This window comes from Oryzias latipes, chromosome 19, assembly GCF_053564925.1.
Source record: "Oryzias latipes strain Hd-rR chromosome 19, Olatipes_Hd-rR_3.1".
NCBI lineage: Eukaryota > Metazoa > Chordata > Actinopteri > Beloniformes > Adrianichthyidae > Oryzias > Oryzias latipes.
Window position 1 is genome coordinate 19,859,830 of NC_136255.1, and position 19,389 is coordinate 19,879,218.

Genomic DNA, 19,389 nt, shown 5'->3' on the forward strand with positions numbered 1-19,389 from the left:
ATGTGGTGTGCCCCCAGCTGTAAAGGCAGGATTCTTGTTCTAGAGAGGCTCTGCTTCTAGTTTTAATTAAGGAGCAACAATTAAACCTCCAAATTCAAAAAATTAAGTTTTATTACATGTTTTTAACTTTTAGGTTGAAATTTGTATAGATGAGTGAAAGAACTTTCAGGTTTGGTCTTGTTTTAAGTAACAGCAAACTAAAAGTTGCAAAATGTAATGTCCTCCATAATGAAATTGCATGAGTTTGGTTTTACTTAAGGCAATTCAGACCACCCCAATAATAAGGAATTATAAAGTGTCAAATATATCTGAGACCAGCTGCTCCTCGTGATAGCAGTACAAATAAAAAGAAAGACATGGATTTTTTAAAGAATAAAACAGTTTTTAAGGTATACTTGAAAGATCGTTACACTATATGTAAAAGCACCTTTTTATTTAACCTACAGTCAATTTGGCCGAAGATTATCTCACAATTATACATTTTAAAACCCTTTGAACATGTTTTTTTTCCACAGATAAAATGGCAAAAGCATTTCGACTGCATTTTTAGTGTGTTTCTTTTAAGCCCATATAATGCCTCTGGCATCCTTTTTTTTTAAATCTGGGAACCAAAACTGCAGATTATTGGAATCTAGACTAAAAGCATCACTATGTTTTATTCAATATGGGATTTATTACATGAGCCAGCAATGAAGAAGACATTTTGTACAGAAAATGATTGAAAAATGCTGATTTTGATCATATGTGATGTAATTGAGATCAAATTTGAGGCCCGACATTGATGTTTAAATATAAACTCAGAGGCAAATGTATGTATTTGAAGGAAAATAATGTTTGCCTACCTACTTTCTGTGTACTGAAACTCACACTTTAAATGAAAATAGTTTTTTAAGGTATAAAAACATTTTTTTTATCATAGATGTAAACACTTTTATTGTGAAAAATGTCCCTTTAATATAGCTTAATTTGAAAATAAAATACAACTGGCTGCTATCAAAATATTTAGAACAAAGCAATGTTATAAAATAAACTTAAAATGAAAAGTCAGACACATACAGAAAAAATGTACATTTGTTTAACAGCAAGAACTTTGTCGTTTGTCTTCTACATCTCAACATGTTGGAATTTGTTGATGCAAGTCTTATCGTGCATCTTCAGAGTAAGAGCACGAGACAAATATTAAGAAACCAGTTTATACCTGTTATAGATTAATGGGAGTACTGAGTCTCCATTCAAAACTATTAAAGTGACAGTAAACTACTTTCAGAGGAAGTATTTCCTCAAACCTTTACTTCAGTAAAAGTAACGGATCATATAACTCATTTCTCCACTTTTGGGTTGATTTAGATCGCTTTAATGACCTTTAATTTGCAGTGTTTTTACTAAAGAAATATTTTTCTTGTGTTTTATTCATGTGCTGTTAGCTGGAATATTGTTATGGTTTGTTGCTGTTTTTTTTCTTAAAGAGGAGATTTGTAAACAATTTTGTTGCCTACTGCTGCTCTGCTTTGTTGTTTTACTTGCTGACGTCATTTGTGTAGGCTACATGGGAGGAGCCGACCTCACCTCCCTTTAAGATGCGTCAACTTTATAATAAATCTCTTTATTATTTTTAGCATTTAAATAGGTTATTATTGTTATCATACGCAGACATAACTATGACCGTAAAATGCTTCAGCGGAAGTAGACGCATTTTCGCGCATGCGGGGACCCATCGGGTAGCCGTTACCGTTGTCCGCGTTGCGGATCCTCTCGACCGACGCACGAGCGCGGCCTGGCCTCCAAAGGGGAGGAGACCACACCGGGGGAAGGATTTTACGTCGGCGAAAAAATCCGAGAGGGAAGCGGAGGCGAGCGGAAATGAGGGGGGTGTCCAAAGAGAAAATCCCGTCCCTTTAAGAGCAAGTGGGACATAGCGGTGCGAAAAGGAGAGGAGGGGGAGAAGAAAGAGGAATTAAAAAAGAAAAGGAAGAAAGAGACAGGGAGGGAGGAGGGAGAGCGGGCGATAAAAAAAGAAAGATGACATCCTCGCGGCTGAACGACCGAGGTGGAGCGATAGGCTGCGGCCCGGCGAGAGCGCCGCTCGCCGGGGTCAGGGCTTGAATCCAACATCGAGGCTTCGACAAACACCCGATTGGCCTGTTGTGGGGGGAAATCGGGAGAGAAAAGAAAACACAAATGAAAGCAAAGCATGACCTGCTGTGCTACCAGATTCGTATATTTTAACTCGTATTGGCTTTTTTCGTACGAAAAAATACATTTATGCCGCGTAGGTTGGTTTTGGTGTAATGCTAAAGAAGTGTCGGTTTGAATGTGAGTTTTTAGTAGGACTTTACTTGGCGGCGTGTTAGCTCGTTTGTCTCAAATTGGGGTTTAAAAAGAATTAAAGTTGGGAGTCCAAAGTGCGGGAGAAACGGGCGCTTCGTGGGCTCGGCCTGCTCCGCCGCTGCCCGTGTGCTGCAGCCTGCTTCAGTCAACAGCTGCGTGCGTTTTTCATTGAGGCGACGTCAACGAGAGGAGGGAGAAGAAGGAAAAAAAACGCACATTAGCATGCGGCTTTATTCGTGTTTCTAAGAGAATCCCGGAGCCCGTCGTCCCTGCAGCAAGCCAAGACAGGCTAGTGTTAGCACCCCAAAGGAGGCATCCAAACCATGCAAAAGCTCCCCGATCTCATCAGAAGTTGACTTCATAATCTCCATCGCTGTAGCTCAAAATGGATGCTGCTTGGAGCAATTTTCTCTTCCAGGTAGGCTTTGTTTTTAAACTGTTTCCTCCTCTTTTGATCTCACTTTCCCTCCCCTCTCAGGCCTCCTCGGTGTTTTCTACAGCATCTAGTACTAGCGTTACCCCCTCGACAAGATAATACTGTGTGTGACTTGTGTTTACATTTGGTGATGGCCTTCTTGCTTCTCCAGAGTACTCCCACTCAGAATCAAGTGGAGGGGAGCCTCCAATCGGAGCTCATGCAAGTGCACACGAGCTCTCCCCAGACCCCACCCACAGAGCACATAGCACAACCTCCTTCCACGGTGGACACCACTGCTCTCAGTGAGGAGCCCCTGCCTGGTGAGTAACAAGGCACACCCCCCTGCACACCTGTGGAGCATCACCCAGATGCTAGAAAGAAAAGTCATTCCAATGAAACATGTGGTTTTTAACACGTTCTTTTCTTATATATATATATATATATAAAGAAATGTAAGCTTCAAATGGCATTTCTGAGTATTTCTTCGTTCAAATAGTTGTGAATCAGGAGCAGATGAAAAAATACAGCTGGAAAAAGCTAGCAGAAGTGATGTAGGTGTTACTATCGGGCAGGCGATGAGCTCCCTGCTCCGCGTCATAGCGACGCATCCATTTTTTTTTAGACCAATAGATTCATGCACGTCTTTGTTTTCCTCGTCCAAACTGGCATCTGGCTGAAAACGGGGAGCCTGGCTTGCTCCGACATTGCTCGCCGTTCTTGTTGCCCCGGCTATGTTAGGCTGGGGCTGTGAGGGGCTGTAAGCTAGCAGGAGATGGGGTGAACAAAATAACGATGGGAAATGGGGGCGGCCTTACTCCTCACCAATGGTTCCACCTACTCCTGCCACCCTGCACAAACTATGTCCTAGAAAACAACACGTTTTTTTGTTTTTTTTAGTTTGGCATATTAATGAGCGTAATCATAACAAAAAGACAACTGGGAATGATTTCGAAATTGATCACAAGATGACTGGAGTGGGACTTCAACACCTTAAAAATATTTTGATTACGATACTTCAGCTTGATTATCTATATAATTTATTAAATTAGTTTGCCAAATTTTAATTACATTTTTTTTATTCCTGAAAAAGGCTAGTTCAGTTGCAGAATTGCTACATAGTTTGAGATTTTTTTTGTGCACAAATGACGAGGGGATATTTTATTATCATTTTACCAGATTTATACAAATGTATGGTTTGATCGGATTCAGTAGAAATCCACTTTTGTTAAATTTTTTAATTCAAAATTTTACTTTTGTATCATTACAAAATGAGTAAAATAAAAAACCTACATAATGATCAGAAAAGGCACAGAAAGTAAATCAGCGAGTTGATTTTAGTCACCTATATTCATTTATTTATATCACTAAAGTTAGCTTTGAAAGCCCCCTAAATAGATTTTTTCCAAACTCCCACTTGTTGAAAACCTTAAAGATAAGTTTTCATTGCTTATTTTAAAGTATTGTCCCTTTATGAAAAAAAAGTGTCCGTTTTATCATTTGTAATCTATATCAGTGCCAGATCAGTTTACATTTTAAAAGGATATAACTGAGGAAAATACATTTTTCTAAATAATACAAAATTTGCTCAATTTTACCCCCTAAAAAATTTCTTTTTTTTTTTTTTTTTACACTTTTTTTGAAACCAAAGCAAATTAGACTTAAAAAGTGGCCTACAGGAAATTCATGTCTTAGTAATAAATGACTGTCTCTGTCTTCCTCCCTGGCTCCGTCAGTCCCGGTGAAACCAGTGTCCCGGACGGCCCGCGCGCAACACATCTGTGCCATCTGCAACAAGCAGTTCAAGAACAACTACAACCTGCGGCGGCACCAGTCGGTCCACACTGGGGTACGCATGAAGGACAGGGCAAGAGAGCAGGCGGAGGGAGCAGAGAAGGGTGCAGCCGGCCAGGTGGGGGTGGTGGCGGTGGCGGCCTTGCCGGTGCTGGCGGTGGGGGCCGGAGGGAGGGCGGAGAGGCCCGCTGTTCCCCTCTCACTGCTGCACCTCTCCGCGCCTCCCCCTCTTGCCCCTCCCGGCGTGCTTGCGGGCGCTCAGCAGACTCCCCTGGGTGGTCGGGATGGTGAAGGGATTGCCATGGCAAACGTAATGGCTAGTGTTAACCCTCATGCTCCGCCTCCTGCTGCTGTCGTCATGGCCACAGGGGCGACAGTACAGGTGGGTCAGGGCCTTGTGGAGACGGCTGTTGTCAAGCCCAAACCTTCGAGCACGCTGTTTCTTAAGCTGCCCCCCCCCCTCAAATCCCCTCCTCACTGGCAGTTTTTGATTCGCTTTGCCACAGCCTTGCATCTCCACAAACGGATCCATTCAGGGACCAGACGCCTCAGTTCCTGGGTTTGATGCTGGTCCCCAGTTTAAGAAACACTGTGCTCGAAGCCCCTCCCCCCCGCGCGCTCCCCTGCATGTTCTCTGTAACACGAACTGTGTGCGAGCAGGAATCCATTCATGTAACGTCTGCTCTCCAAAACACATGCAGATCAATGAGGCAGTCGTCTGTATGTCCCTGCATGATTTCCACCGGAGACGTGATTACGTTGCAGATGACTCCGGTCGTCTCTGATAGATGACTTCGCGTCTGAGCTCCCTAGCAGTTTCATCAGCTTGCTTATTCTCCCTCAGCGGCCCGCAAACCCCAACCCCAACCCCGTGAAGAAGAACCACGCCTGTGAGACGTGCGGGAAGGCCTTCCGGGACGTGTACCATCTCAACCGCCACCGTCTGTCCCACTCGGACGAGAAGCCTTTCTCCTGTCCCATCTGCCAGCAGCGCTTCAAGAGGAAGGACCGCATGAGCCACCACGTGCGCTCCCATCAGGGCGGCGTGGAGAAGCCCTACATCTGCCCCCACTGTGGCAAAGCTTTCTCCAGGTGATTCTACAGCTCCAGCGCTGGTGTGGGATGGAGACCGCTTTCTGTTTTGACGCGTTCTCCTGTCTTTCCGTTCAAAGGCCCGACCATCTCAACAGTCACGTCAGACAGGTGCACTCCTCAGAGCGCCCCTTTAAGTGCCCCGTATGTACACTTTATTTGATCTCATACATTAATAGAAAAACACCACATGACAAGCATTTTATTTTTATAGCATCATTCTGGCTCCAAAGAATTTCATGTTTTTGAATTCCTGTTTAGCAAATCCGTAAATTTCCACCCAGTTATAGAAACTTACTGTGAACAGTTTTGTTCAATTATATTCTGACACAAATACATGTGATAATCCTAAGTCAGGGTGTAAAAGAACCACTCTTTTCCCTATTTTTGTTTTTTTGTCTTTCCATTAGACCTGTGAGTCCAGCTTTGCTACCAAGGATCGGCTGCGCGCGCACATGATCCGCCACGAGGAGAAGGTGCCGTGCCACATCTGCGGGAAGCTGCTGTCAGCCGCCTACATCACCGACCACATGAGAGTGCACAACCAGTCGCAGCACCACGTCTGCCACCTCTGCAATCGCAGTAAGCGCCTGCGCTCCCATCACTGTCACCTCTGATTTGCGCTGGTCCGTCTGCGGTGCGTCTGCGTTGAAACAAAAGATGCAGCATTTATGAATCGACTGTTTATGTCGCCTCCCCCGTGTCGGCGTCACGTCTGTCCCAACTTTACGCAGGAGTTTTATCCCCAGTCAACGTCGAGGCAAAAAGCCAGAGAAACGGTAAACAGTTCCGGGTTTCAAAATAAAATTTCCGTTTTGTGCGATAACGCACGTTAACACTGCAGACAACACCGGCAGAAGTACAAAAAAATAACACCATTTATGACTCAAAACGTGCATTTTGCAAGGACTCTGTGAGGAAGGAGAGGGCATGGGGCCTGATTGCTTACATTTTGGATGAGCAAAGAAAGCGGGAAAAGCTAATCGGCTACTCTGACACCCTCAGACACGAGGCTGGCAGACAATCCACTCCTCCAGGAGCCGGGGGGGGGGAAGACAAACCGGAAACGTAAAAGAGACGATGCAAACTAACTGGCGGTCATGAGACTGTCCTCTCACAGCCCCAACCTAACATTACCAGTGCAAAAAGATAAATGGCGAGCAAAGATTCCAGCTCAGACGAGAAAAACAGACGTACGTGGATCGGTTTTTCTTCAAGTGGATGCGTCCGAACGGAGCGGAGCAGGGAGCTCGTGGTCCAAAGCTCTTTTCCAAATGACTTTTTTAATTCCGTTCCTGATTCAGAAATGCAATTTTGAGCTTAATTTTCTGTTTGAATGTCCTCCATCATGAGAACAATGCCACAAGAACATGTTTAAAAACACAAAAAACACAATTTTCATCCTAGTTGGTCTTTAAAATAACGTCACCCATTTGCAGAAGTAAAACCCAAATAAATAGTCTGTTTAAATCGTTTCATTTGATCTCGCTTCTTCATTTGTTGGGTTATCTCATGAGAAGTGGGGCTTTTGTTTGAGCGCAGGCTTACTGAATGAATCCCCGCCCTCCTGTCTGCCCATCAGGCTTCACCACCCTGACGTACCTCCGTGTCCACGCTCAGAAGCACCACGGCCAGGAGTGGAAGGAGAGCCCGGGAGGCTTCGGCGGCGCAGCCTCTGGCAGCGTTCTCGTCTGCCACCTGTGCGGCGTTCACTGCAAGACGCCGACCCAGCTCCAGGGTCACATGGGCACCCACAGCAACAGCCAGGCTGCGCCGAGCCCCGTCACTTCCAACGTGGCCGCCAGCAGCTCCGTCTCCCTTAGCAACATGGTGACAGCTCCCACTGTGTACGTGACGGGTAATACAGTGGTGGACCTGCTGGTGACAGACTGCTCTAGCATCGCCGCGCCGCAGACCCACAGTTAGCAGCAGAGAGCGGACTCTGAGCAGAGATTGGAGAAGGTGAATGCTGATTCAGCTTCAGTTCAGATATTTTCCCACTTATTTTGTAGGTAAAGTTAGGTCTAACTTTTGGAAAGATGAGTCTGACTTCAGAGCTGGAACACTGGCCTCAGAGGAAATAGCATTCAAGGTATGAAAAGGACACTAATGACGGATGTTCCTAAATGCACATGTGCGTTCAAATCTCCGACGAAAGCGTTGTTTTTCGAGAGCATCGAACGCATCCCTCTTCCCTCTCTGCCTTCTCTCTCTCTCCGTCTGTCCTTCAGCTCTTTTGGCAGCAGCTGCTCTCCACAAGTGTACCAAGTACTGTATATCTCACACCAGCTCTGATCTTTACCTCCATTTTTGCAGCTCATGTGCAAAGAATCCAGAAGGCGTTGGAGATGTTGCAGGGAGGGAAAAAAAAATAATAAATTCAAAGAGGAAGTTGAGTGTTTGGACGTTAGGAACCTCCTGCATGATTTCTGTTTGGGGTTTTTTTTTCGACTATTATTTTTCACAAAGCGGAAACATGAAAGGCTGTATGAAAGCTCGTCGTCTTGATCAGGACATGCGAAGGGATGGTGTTGCATCATGGGATTCCCTGAAAAGGTACAGAAGCGTACGAAGAGTTGTGTTCAGGAGCATCAAGCACCTTAAATCATTACGTTCACTAAGAATCGAGTTTTCTCGGATTGTCTTGCTCTAAAAGTCTTCCTCTCTGGCCTTTTTATTAAAAAAAACAACAAAAACAACCAAGAGAAAAATCAAAAAACTTGCTGATCAACTCCTCAGCTTATGACATGGCAAATCTTGCACCCGAGTACTACCTTTGCATGAAAACGAACTAGCTCTGTCATGCTTACTGTGGGGGAACTGTCACCAGGAAAGAAAAAAATAAAATGGCAGTTCCTCTAAGATAGTTAGTTGTAAACAATACTATTTATGAAAGTGTTGATTTTATTCATGAAGGTTGCCATTTTTTTTTTTTTTTGACTGTGAGTCATCGCCATAGTCCTTTTGTTTCGTCTTTGTACCAGTCCAAGTAAAAGCATTAGAGTTAGCCATTTGATTCAGTGTATAGCACACGTCATCATGAACTTTCACCTTTTTATTTATTTTTATTTTTTTTGTTGCTTTTGAGTTGTGTGGCATTGAAAGGGCTTTTAAAGTCACAAGTCAGGAACGTGGAGGAATCGGCGACACCATTCAGTATGCTGTAAAACGAAGCCTGGTTTTGTACTGGAGTGCTTCTTTCCTGTTGTGTGTTAATATGTTCACATTTTTTTAGAGTTGTAGTGATTTCTGTTTTCTTCCCCACCCCCCGTTATCCCTCTTTTTCTTTGTGTTTAATGTTGAAAAAACTTGTGGTTTATTACAAATTAATTTTAGGTTTTCTACGTTACACGCAAAAAAAAAATACCTCTACTCTAGGATTCTGTACAGCTCTTATGATGCATCTTAATGCCTTATCGTACTCGACTGCATTTTAATTCTTTTATGATAAAAATATTTCAAATCTTAGTCACGGATTCATTAAGAATATTAATGGGATGTATTTATATTTATATTTTTATATTTCTCAACAGTATGCATGTCTAAAAGGTGGTTAGAGGAAAAAAATTAATGATGCTTACTAAAGTCATTTCTTTTTCTTTTTTTCTTTTGTAGATGAAGTAGATATGTTCTTATTTTGTAATTTTGAAAATTTAAAGTAAAAAGAGCAAACAGAAAATGGCCTGTGTGTGTTCATCTTTACACAAATCGAACCGTAACTTGTACAGGGACACGACAAAATATCAATCTGAAGAAGAGTCCAAGCACCAGATGCTGTTGTGTTGCCAAAATGTTATTTCCAACACAATAATGCTCCCTTTACAAATTATAATTGGCAAATAATAAAAAAAAAAATCACAAATTTAAAGTTTATTTGCACTTTCAATTTATTTTAAGGTATTTTTATTCAAATATTTTATTTTTAATTAAATTGGACAAAGCGTTAACATTTTTAATGTCAACTTTTGTTAGCACCACGTTAGTTCTGGTACATTCACGGCTCTGAGATCCACTTTAAATATCACAAAATACTGCTTCTAGTCACTAGTGCATTTTTTTACACAATTTTTTTTTAGAATAAAAAAAAATTTTCAGTGTACGCAAATAAATGTATATTTTTGTTTGTTTTGAACAATACAGCCATAAACCAAAAATGAAGGTTTGCTGGGAAACATTTAGGTGTGAAATTGTCAAAAATCTAACATGTATTAGAAAACTTGGAGAGAAAAAAAATCATAAAAATAAATTTTGAATAAAAGGAGGAAAATTTAGGAAAGAGAAAACTAAACAGAAAAATTGAATGCGGGCATGGATGTTTGGAAAAATTACCCCCAAAATAAGTAATAAATGAAGAAAAAAAGAATCTGATGCTCCTTCAGATAAAATTTTCCAAGGGTGGGCTTTTTTCCCACCCAGAAAAAAAACAACCCTCTGGTCTTAATGGGCTAAAAGCCTCCCATATACACCAGCAAGCCATAAAGCTGAGTGTAGTTCTCTTTTCATGTCTGCTTTCTTTATGGGAATTCTAAAGGCCAATGTTTTTTCCACCTTTTTATGGCCTTTGTATGGATAAGACAGAGAAGCTTCACTTCCACACGCAAGTCAACGACCACTTAGACATTTTATGTAAGTAGAGTCTTATTTTATCTATGAAAGTTTCAAAATCCTGCTGATCATGAACGGCTCATGAAGCATTTTTCAGACTTTGTTGATTTGATATTGTTCCAATATCTAAATTAGTAAAATATTTACTGAATATTTTTGTTATTTGAAAGCCAGTCTGTTAAATAGCATTTAAAAATGTTTACAAAAGAATTAATTCCCCTAAAATGAAAAGAAAAAAAATGACTTTATTGTTTGGATTCTGATGTTAAACGATTAAATTGTTCGTAAAATAAAGTTTCAAATTTTAGATTTAGGTAAGATTTGTCTAAAAATGTTTAGATTAGGATAGGACAACTAAGATTTAGGTCAAATTACCCCATTAGCACCCAGACTTTTGGGGGGGGGATACCACAAACCAAGTGGACCAAATGATACATTTCTGTTCATCTGTTACACTCATGTACCCATGTGTTCTTATGGAAGTTTAAAATAAAAAGCTGAATTCTGAGATTTCCCTAAGAACCCATAGTAGTCTAATTAACTGTACTAAAAGTATACTTAGTCAATAGTAAAAGTATACTTGAAGTTTACTTTTTTTAATACCATCTATACATGGTAAACTTAAAATGTTACCATTTCTGAATAAGTATTCAGTTAGTATACTTCCAATGCTACACATACATGGTCTGTTGTATACTTGCTATACTTGTACTCAAGTATACTTAATGACATAAACTTTGGGTGTACTACTTTTTTCTTAGGAATTTGACAGAAATTCATAATTAAAGTTGGAAAATTAAATATAGGAGAAATTTCTGTGAGGAAAGTTAGAATCTAATATTTTTTTATTGGGGTGTAACGATTCATATAATTATTTCTTGTTGTTGATAGTCAACTTTGGTTCATTTTGAACAAACAAATCCCTGACCTAAAACAATCCAGGACATCTTTAGCCAAAACTTCAACCAGTGGGACTCAAAGAAATACCTGGATACTGAACAATACAGGTGAACCTTTCCAGATTCCTTGTTTCTTACAAGATAATCAAGTGTAAATTGAATATCTGTACAAACAAACAAGTAAATAAGAATAAATTGTATTCACATTTTGGTTTCCTAAAGTTTAGCCCGCGTTTTTCCCCCCACATCTAAATAATCCAAACATTAGAAAATTCTACCACACGTCTTTGCAAAATTCCGTGTTTCCACACATTGGACTGTAATGATTATGATGGCTTGATCATTTTTTGCTGCCATCACATGTGTGTTGTCGGCTGTGATGTCATTTAGTCGTTTTTATGTTATAGTGAAATAAAACTACCATGCCTCAATCCAAATGGTATTTTCCAATAGCCATAAAATTGATGTATTTTATTTTGAAATGCTTTTATAATGGTATAGGTTGATTCAATCAACGTCTTGCCACACATAGATTGATCTGGTTGGATCTTAGGAAAATAAATCAATTAAAAAGTTATGAGAATAGAAAATAAAAATTAAATCTCTTGGAACGTCTTTTTTTAATAAAATTCGAGTTCTTACAATAAAATTAGAACTCTGAGTCTGATTGATGACGTTGAGTTGGAATTCTTACGATCAATTGAGTATTCTGAAAAATAAAGTTCAAAACTCAGGTACAAGATTTTCTTTTTTTAATTCTTTTAAAAGAAATGTGAGAATTTCTCATCACTGAGTTTGATTCCCACCCCGTCCTCCTGTGGCACTCTATTGGAGTGAAATTCAACTTGCACAAAGCACTCACGGAAATTAAACAAGATTGAGTAATAGGTGGTTTTATACATGGATGATTTAAAGAGACGCATTTTTGAATGGAAACGCTGATAATATCTTTAAAAATGGAAGAATTTGGACATCAATGATGTAAATCTGTGACTGGTGCACGTTTCTCAGTCATGACACGAGCTGCTGCCGCTGCGTGGACCTGTGTAGGAAGCAGCTGGCGCAGCACTACACAGTGTTGAGTCAACGTTACATCTGGGAGGCTAAAGCGGCGGCATCTGTGGTGCACCGAGGCGAGACGGAAAGGATGACATAGCGGCACACCGTTAACATCTGGATCATATCGTGTCGCCCTCGTTTTCGCTTGTTTTTTGGTTGTCGTTTTCTTTTTCATTGTTAGATCACTTGTTCTGTTTACCTCAGCTGGGTCACCGATGCTCTCCGCGAGCGCCTCTCACGCGGATTTTGATCAAAGTTGCTACAAGCTAGCTTTTAGCTCGCTGCTGCTAACCTTCAAGCGGTGAAGTGGCCAAACAATCATGCGGATCATCGAGGCCGAGACCCCTGGGATATCCTTAAACGCTTCCCGCAGGACACGACTTTCGACTGGCCGCTGACTGGATTCTGCAGAGCCACTGTGTAAATATCACATTATGTCTCTCTAACATATGCAAACTCCTACCTGCTAACCACGGTTACGATATCTGGGTAGCTAATGCTAAGTGCTAAAAACAAATAATAAGCTAACAAAACTGTCAAACGTAGACGTGCTGTCCTGGTTAATAACAATCAATTAGCTTGTCGTTTGTTCATTATTTTAGGGTGTCATCACTCTACTGATTGTGGTTTTGTGTGTTTTTTGTTGTTGTCTCGATGTGGTTAAGTAAGCTCCCAACTGTACATGTTTAGCTTATGCTAACGCTGTTAGCCACATTGTTAGCAGGCGATATGTGAGCTGAGATGCTTGGAGCCCAGAAAGACGAAGGGTGGCATCATATGTTAGCGAGCTGCACACACATGCTGCTAATGTATGGCTCGGATTTTCTCCTTCCTAATTTCGACCACGTTTTTTTTTTATTACTCGACTTTACATTTTTCGCCCCAAGCTAGTTAGCTAAAATATTTGGCTTGTTTATTTTGTTAACTAAACTATTAATTAAGCAAGCATAAGTCTGAAATTAGTGTTTGTTAAATGTGTACTTTCGCAGTTTTATTGCACAATTTAGGCAAAAAAGGAAGACTAGCTTGAGCTTAACCTTATACATTATGCATAACTGAGGCTAGGAGTCATTTTGCGCAGGTTTAATCATGATTTGTATCGTAAGCTTAGCCACTGTCTGGTAACCTCTAACGCAGGTGACATTGTTTAGTGTTTCCACGAGAGATGAGTCCCAGCAACCGGTGCAATATGGATATATTGAATAGCGCATTGCGTCTTTTTTTCTTATAGATTTTAAGTTGTTAGTCAAAGCACTTAGTCGAGGGTAAAACATCTGCAAAGCTTGCACACATGGTCGACTTAGGAAATTGAATAAATGATGAGCAAGACGTTCGTTCGTGCCGCTGGCAGTGGATGTTTTATTTTTTTTAATGTGTCATTTTTTTGGACTAAAACTGTAAATTAAACTCAACCAAACTTACTGCTGGCTCCAACTTCCAATCCTGCGTGAACAAATTAGTTTAAAGTGCTTTGTCACTGTTCTTTAAGGTGGGGTTTTGTTTTATTAATCCACACTTCCGGTATAAAAAGGAACCATGATTTTATTTTGAAGTTTGTCAAACTGTTACAATAAGTTGGGCGCTATCTTTTCCTCAACCCCCTTTAAAGAATTTTCTTTTAAATCAGCAGCTTAAACGTTTTTTTTCCGCCTCATGTGCCTTTGCCGCAAATCTAGGATCATGTGTGTTGAGTGGAGATAGTGCTGTTTTGTCAATATCTCAAAATGTGCAGCTTAAGGGGGGAACACCAGGAAGTTGTCTCTGGAAAGTTTGGTGCGTGTTTTCATTCCCTTCATCTTGTGTGTTTATTTTGTGTGTTTTTTGCAGAGGACGGAGAGCGACGGATCTCATCGACCAGATTGCCTGCTGAACTTTTTGCCTGTCAGACAGATTGCACAGGGACCATGTTGATCATCTTGGCTGCTGGGTCTGTGTTCTTTCCGGGCCTTTTCCTTCTGTCCAAACAATGCTTGAAGTCCATCCCAGCACTGAGATGGAGCGAAGGAGATGCAGTCATTGTGTCGGCCAGGTGAGACCTTCCAAAGTCTCGTCTTTTTTTGTTTTTCCTGGACTTACATATGTACTTTAATAATTACATCGGTCAAAGTAGATGTGATGTCAGTTTTTCATTAGTTTGGATGTTTTGCCGTTCAAATGTGCTCATCTGTGTTTTTGGATTTTACGTTTTCTTAGGTTAGTGTCATCGATTCAAGCGGTCATGGCTTCTTCAGCTGGATATATCATTGCTTCCTCCTGCAAGGACATCATTGAGGACCAGTAGGTTATCCTACTAGCATACCTTTTATTTTAACGCATCAAAGCAATGAACTAATATTTTTCATTTCCATATTTTAAAATGAAGGATTTTTGTATACGTAAGATAAAAAAATTAATATTTTGGTACACATAAAATCATCAAAAGACAATAAAAATCATAGACCCTATGCATTTATTGTCTTTACATTTTTAGCTCACTTTTCTTTTCTTGTCTACTTCCCTCATTTTGCTTTTTAAGGTCTTAATCTGTTCTGTATGTAAAAGCTTTTTTTTTTTTCCCGTCTTTACTGTCTTGCAGGCATTGGCTCACCAGCACTTACATCATGTTCGCTGTTCCCTACTTTGTGTACGACATCTACGCAATGTTCATGTGCTACTGGTACAAGCTGCGGGTCAAAGGGCACGAGGAGGCCGCGGCGGCCCCCCAGCACATGCGCTCAGCACTGGCCAGCTACCTGCGCCGCGAGTTCCTCATGGTGCTGCACCACGTTGTCATGGTCACCGTCTGCTTCCCGGTCTCCGTGGTAAATGTCTCCTCTTTTTGAGTCGAGATAAAATAAATGAAAAAATATATTTTCAACATCTTTAAAGTAATCATTGTTTTCCTGTCCAGTTTTACAGACAAGGAAAGGGGGATTATTTCCAAGGTATAATGTTTATGGCTGAGCTCAGCACTCCATCTGTCTGCTTAGGAAAAATACTCATCCAGGTAAAGGTTTTTTTAAAAATATTTCTTTGCTCTAATTGCATGGCCATCCTTCTCACTAAAAGTCTTCTTCACTCTCTTCCCTTCTTTTTGACACACGGAACAATTTATTTCTGATCTCTCCCGGCAGAGCATAACCTCCATTTAGCTCTGAGTGCAACAGCAGGCTTTAGTTGGTAATATGGTAGACTTAAATGCGCACCACAGCCTCAAACCTTGTATTTGTTGAATGTTCTGGCATCCGGGGTGAAGGTTGCCCCCTGCTTGTGTAACAGCAAACATCTGTTTGCCTCTGAATCCAGTCTCCTGCTTTAAGCCTGGAAATACGCAGCGTCCACTTGTCCTTCTGTCCTCCTCCTATTAGCATCCTGCATTTTTCTAGCCGTGGATGTGGCCACTTAATAAACAACGGGACCTTTTAGACTCTCCTTATTATCTAATATATAGTTTTTTTATGGATGTTTAACAAGAGTTTATCAGAGTGTAATGGGATTTCTGCTTGACAGTTGCCCATTATCCTGCTGCTTCCCATACAAATAAATCAGTATTTATGTAACTTTATTTAACTGCACTTGTCAGTCACGCTGTAATTGGCATCAGCAGTCAGTATTGCTCTTTGACTGTATCCAGAACTGGACTGAGTGACCTTCCCCCATCCTCACGTTCCAAACAGGAAGTACCCATAGACATCTATTCTATTCTATTCTATGAGTCAGTCATTCCACTGGTCAGAATAACCATTCTTGCTCTGCTGCCTATTTTTTCCCAACATATTCTTGATAATCCCTTTTTTTTCATTATATTTAGTATAAGTTCTAAACTGGCCAATCAGATGCCTCAATAAAAGCATGTGGTCTCACGTTGATTATTTGAGACGTCTGTCAGATTTTAGCCCACTAACAAGACGCGGGGGTGTGGAATTTTAAACAAGGTCTCTCCTGATTGGTGAGACTGGATGCCATAGAAACGACGACTCGGATCCATTCAGACCAATTACTGCTTCCCAACGTCGTCTGGCTCAACATGGCGGCGTCCGTATTGACTTGATTTGGTTGGAGCTGGAAGTAAGTCATTTTCTATGAGGTGGCGTCACTCGCTCGGTCCAGTTCTCATGTACAGTCCATGGTGTCGATCAATGTAAGGTCTAGAGTAAAGCATTTAACATAGTGACAGATGAACTTTCTCTGCTTTGACCCAACTGTGTCGCTTGCCTTTCGTTCTTCTTCTCTCTTCTCCCAGTACAAACAGCAACACACTCTGCTGCACAAAGTGAATGGGGCTCTAATGCTGATCACTTTTTTCATCTTTCGAGTCCTACTCTTCCCTTACCTCTACTACGCCTATGGAAGGTATGTTTCCCTGTCCTTTCTGCTGTCTCACTGACCCGAGGGTCAGACACTCGTGCGTCATGGCGTCCGGCCACCGTCTCTGACGCCTCCTCCGTCTGTGTGCAGGTACGCTTCCATCCCCTTCCACATGGTCCCGCTGTCGGTGCCCTGGTACTGTAACCTCGGCGCTGCGCTGCTCATGGCGCCCCAGCTCTACTGGTTCTCCCTGATTTGCCGGGGAGCCCTGCGGCTTTTCCGAGGCACCTCCCGCTCCCAGAGGCCGCCCCCATCCGGCGACAAGGAGCTCCAGACGCACGGCAACACGCTGCCGCAGCCCGCCAACGGCTACAACACGCGCTCGTCGGAGCCCGAGCTGGCCAGCCACTGAAGGGCGGAGCTAGGGAGGGAGGGAAGGTGAATGTATCAGAGAGTGTTTAAGAGGAGGGAAAAGAGAAACTTGAAACAAATCGAGATGACGGCCTCAAACTCAGCTGAAGTATTCGCAGCCAGCCAGCGTGTAAGCCAACGTGTGGCTGACCTCCAAGTACTTCAGCTCCTGCGTTTGTGGGAGGCGGAGTGTTTGGGCGCCCAGTATTTTCGATGTCATCCGGCACTGTGACAGAAAGTAAGATGCACTGACCTGAGAGGAATTTGCCTGGATGTACAGCATAGACGGCTATTTCCCTCACGTAGAATAAATACAGTCCTCTCTGCCTCCCAGTACAGGACGAGCAGGAACATAGGAATGTATTATATTGTATGTTAGTATGTTTGCTGTAGATGGAAGGTCCGATTCAGTTCAAATATGAATGAGACCTTCATTAAAAAAAATTTAAAAAACAACCAAAAAATTAAAAAAAACCCATCCCAGCTAATCAGTATTTTGACCTGTTAGTGTTTCTAATCTGTATCCTCAATGTAGTCACCGTCACTCGAACAAAAATGTAACCGACCTGCAGACATCTGTAGAAGGGAGATAATGTCACGATACTGTTCTGCTGCCTTATCCTTCTCCCCGTTTCTTTGCGCTTTTCTCGACGCGTTTCTCTTTAGCCGAGGAAAAACTAACGGCAAGCTTTCCCCCCCGAAATCCCACGGCGTGATGGTTGTACATAGATCAGGCGGGAAACTGTCCCCTTCTGTTACCAGTATCGTGTCTGTTTGATTCATTTCTTCATCGGTTTGTTTGTCTATTTATTTTGAAGTTTGTCTCGAGTTTTCCGAAAGACAAAAAAAAAAAAAAAAAAAAAAAAGAAGAAAGCAAGGAGGTGTTTGGATCTGCTTGATGCAAGTTGCACATTTAGAAAAAAAAAGATAACTTCTTACAGTCATGTAGCTTTTAACAAGTAAAAAAAAGTCTGCTGATAATTTAAAAAATTTGAAAGATGTCTTGCCTAAAATGAGGAATTTATGGGGTTTTGTTTAGGTAAAAATACCCAGCAACCCTCTGCAACTGTGAAGTGCGTTTAATTCTAATTTACAAAATGAAAAAATAGGGGTTTTATCATGATGAAATGAAAGAAAAAAATCTCACTAAATAGCAATTTTTTACCACAATGTGTGTTATTTTGATCCTGTTTTCTGAATAGCTTTATGCCTTTTATTGTATCTACTTTTCCCTCAGTGTTATCTCCTCACAATGGGCCCAAGCCCCCCTTTTCCTGTTTTTAAGCGTCTTTTTAGCAGACATTTTTAACAATAAGTGTTGCACAGTAGGACAACCAAACTTTAGTTTTTACAGCTTAGCGTATGCAAACGACTCCCAAAGGTTGTAGCAGTGGTTCATCAGTGTAGATATCACTCCATTCCGTTCACTTTTACCCCTTAAAAAAAATAAAAAAATATTTCATGCTGGGAAGTACGGCACAAAGTATTGATTCTAATATTTCACACAGCTGGAGGAAAGTTAATTGTGGAAATAATCATGCAGGGATGAGTTCCCTTGCTGCTAAAACATTTTATTTGAGTGTTTTTACCCATAAAACCTTCGTATTAGGAACTTCAGAAGTGGATGAAGCGCCGCCTTGGTTCTTGTGCCGTTAAGGTCACTGGCTCTGTGAACAGAATAGCCCATTTCTGTCATTTCATGTGCATTTGCCACAGCCTAATTGTCCTGAAAATTGATCCTGAAAGATATAAAAGAGCCGTCTAATCCGCTGCTGAAAACTTGACAGGGTACTGTTCACCAACGCATCTGAGCATTTCAGAGAAAACACTCCTTCCCCGATTCCATAACCTCATGAAATACTGCTTCTTGACAATATTGAAACATTGGAACTGATGTACTGTATATTCCACAAAAAATGCTTGTTATTTATTTGTAAGTATTTATTTATTTATTTGGTTTGTGGTTTTGAATGCATATTTATGCATACATATTATACTCTTTGCTTCTGAGCCTTATGTGGAGGCTGTATCGTTACTCAAACTTAGCTAAAATATACTTCTCTGTCCTGAACCTGTCTTGAGTCCTTGATTTTTTTTTTAGATTACAATTGCAAATATTTGATGCTTAAAAGTTTTAATATAAAAGGATTTGGGTTAAGCTCCAACGCAGGTCGGCCACCGGAGGGCGCCAGAGTTTTGCCATGGAGAGAATTGATGACCTGTGCTTTTTCACCTATTAAAGCAATAAAAATATATAAATATTGAGGAAAATATTGACATTATTGGAGTTCCGCTGAGGATAAATTGAAAAAAAGTTTTAAAGCAAATTATTAAAAGATCAAAATTTCTGTTTAATCTCCAAAAAAATTAAACAATGTGTAAGACAGCATCAAAAAGTAAGAATTTCCAAATTTTCGTATTTTTATGGCCTAAACAGGCTAATAAAATGTTTTATATTTATGTAAATTTGTCAGCTCATTTTGTCAAATGAATGTTTCT

General features: G+C 41.0%; 2 protein-coding genes across 4 annotated transcripts; both read left to right on the forward strand.

Annotated features, from left to right (window-relative positions):
- Positions 1-1,706: 1,706 nt before the first annotated feature.
- Positions 1,707-9,308, forward strand: mazb (MYC-associated zinc finger protein b (purine-binding transcription factor)). 2 transcript variants are annotated; one of them, XM_004080488.5, is made up of 7 exons: positions 1,707-2,746; positions 2,916-3,066; positions 4,480-4,592; positions 5,382-5,629; positions 5,710-5,773; positions 6,040-6,211; positions 7,212-9,308. In XM_004080488.5, the coding sequence occupies exons 1-7, from the start codon at positions 2,714-2,716 to the stop codon at positions 7,553-7,555; spliced, it is 1,125 nt and encodes a 374-aa protein (XP_004080536.2). In that variant the 5' UTR covers positions 1,707-2,713; the 3' UTR covers positions 7,556-9,308. The 2 variants fall into 2 exon arrangements, with proteins under 2 accessions (XP_004080536.2, XP_078793517.1); XM_078937391.1 differs by having other exon boundaries at positions 1,826-2,746; positions 4,480-4,919.
- A 2,834-nt stretch (positions 9,309-12,142) lies between these two features.
- On the forward strand, positions 12,143-18,961 carry tlcd3bb (TLC domain containing 3Bb). Of its 2 annotated transcripts, none has more exons than XM_004080307.5 (7): positions 12,143-12,612; positions 14,020-14,221; positions 14,386-14,469; positions 14,768-14,993; positions 15,083-15,178; positions 16,415-16,524; positions 16,630-18,961. In XM_004080307.5, the coding sequence occupies exons 2-7, from the start codon at positions 14,097-14,099 to the stop codon at positions 16,889-16,891; spliced, it is 903 nt and encodes a 300-aa protein (XP_004080355.1). In that variant the 5' UTR covers positions 12,143-12,612; positions 14,020-14,096; the 3' UTR covers positions 16,892-18,961. The 2 variants fall into 2 exon arrangements, with proteins under 2 accessions (XP_004080355.1, XP_078793525.1); XM_078937399.1 differs by lacking the exon at positions 12,143-12,612 and adding an exon at positions 12,953-13,001.
- Positions 18,962-19,389: the final 428 nt, after the last annotated feature.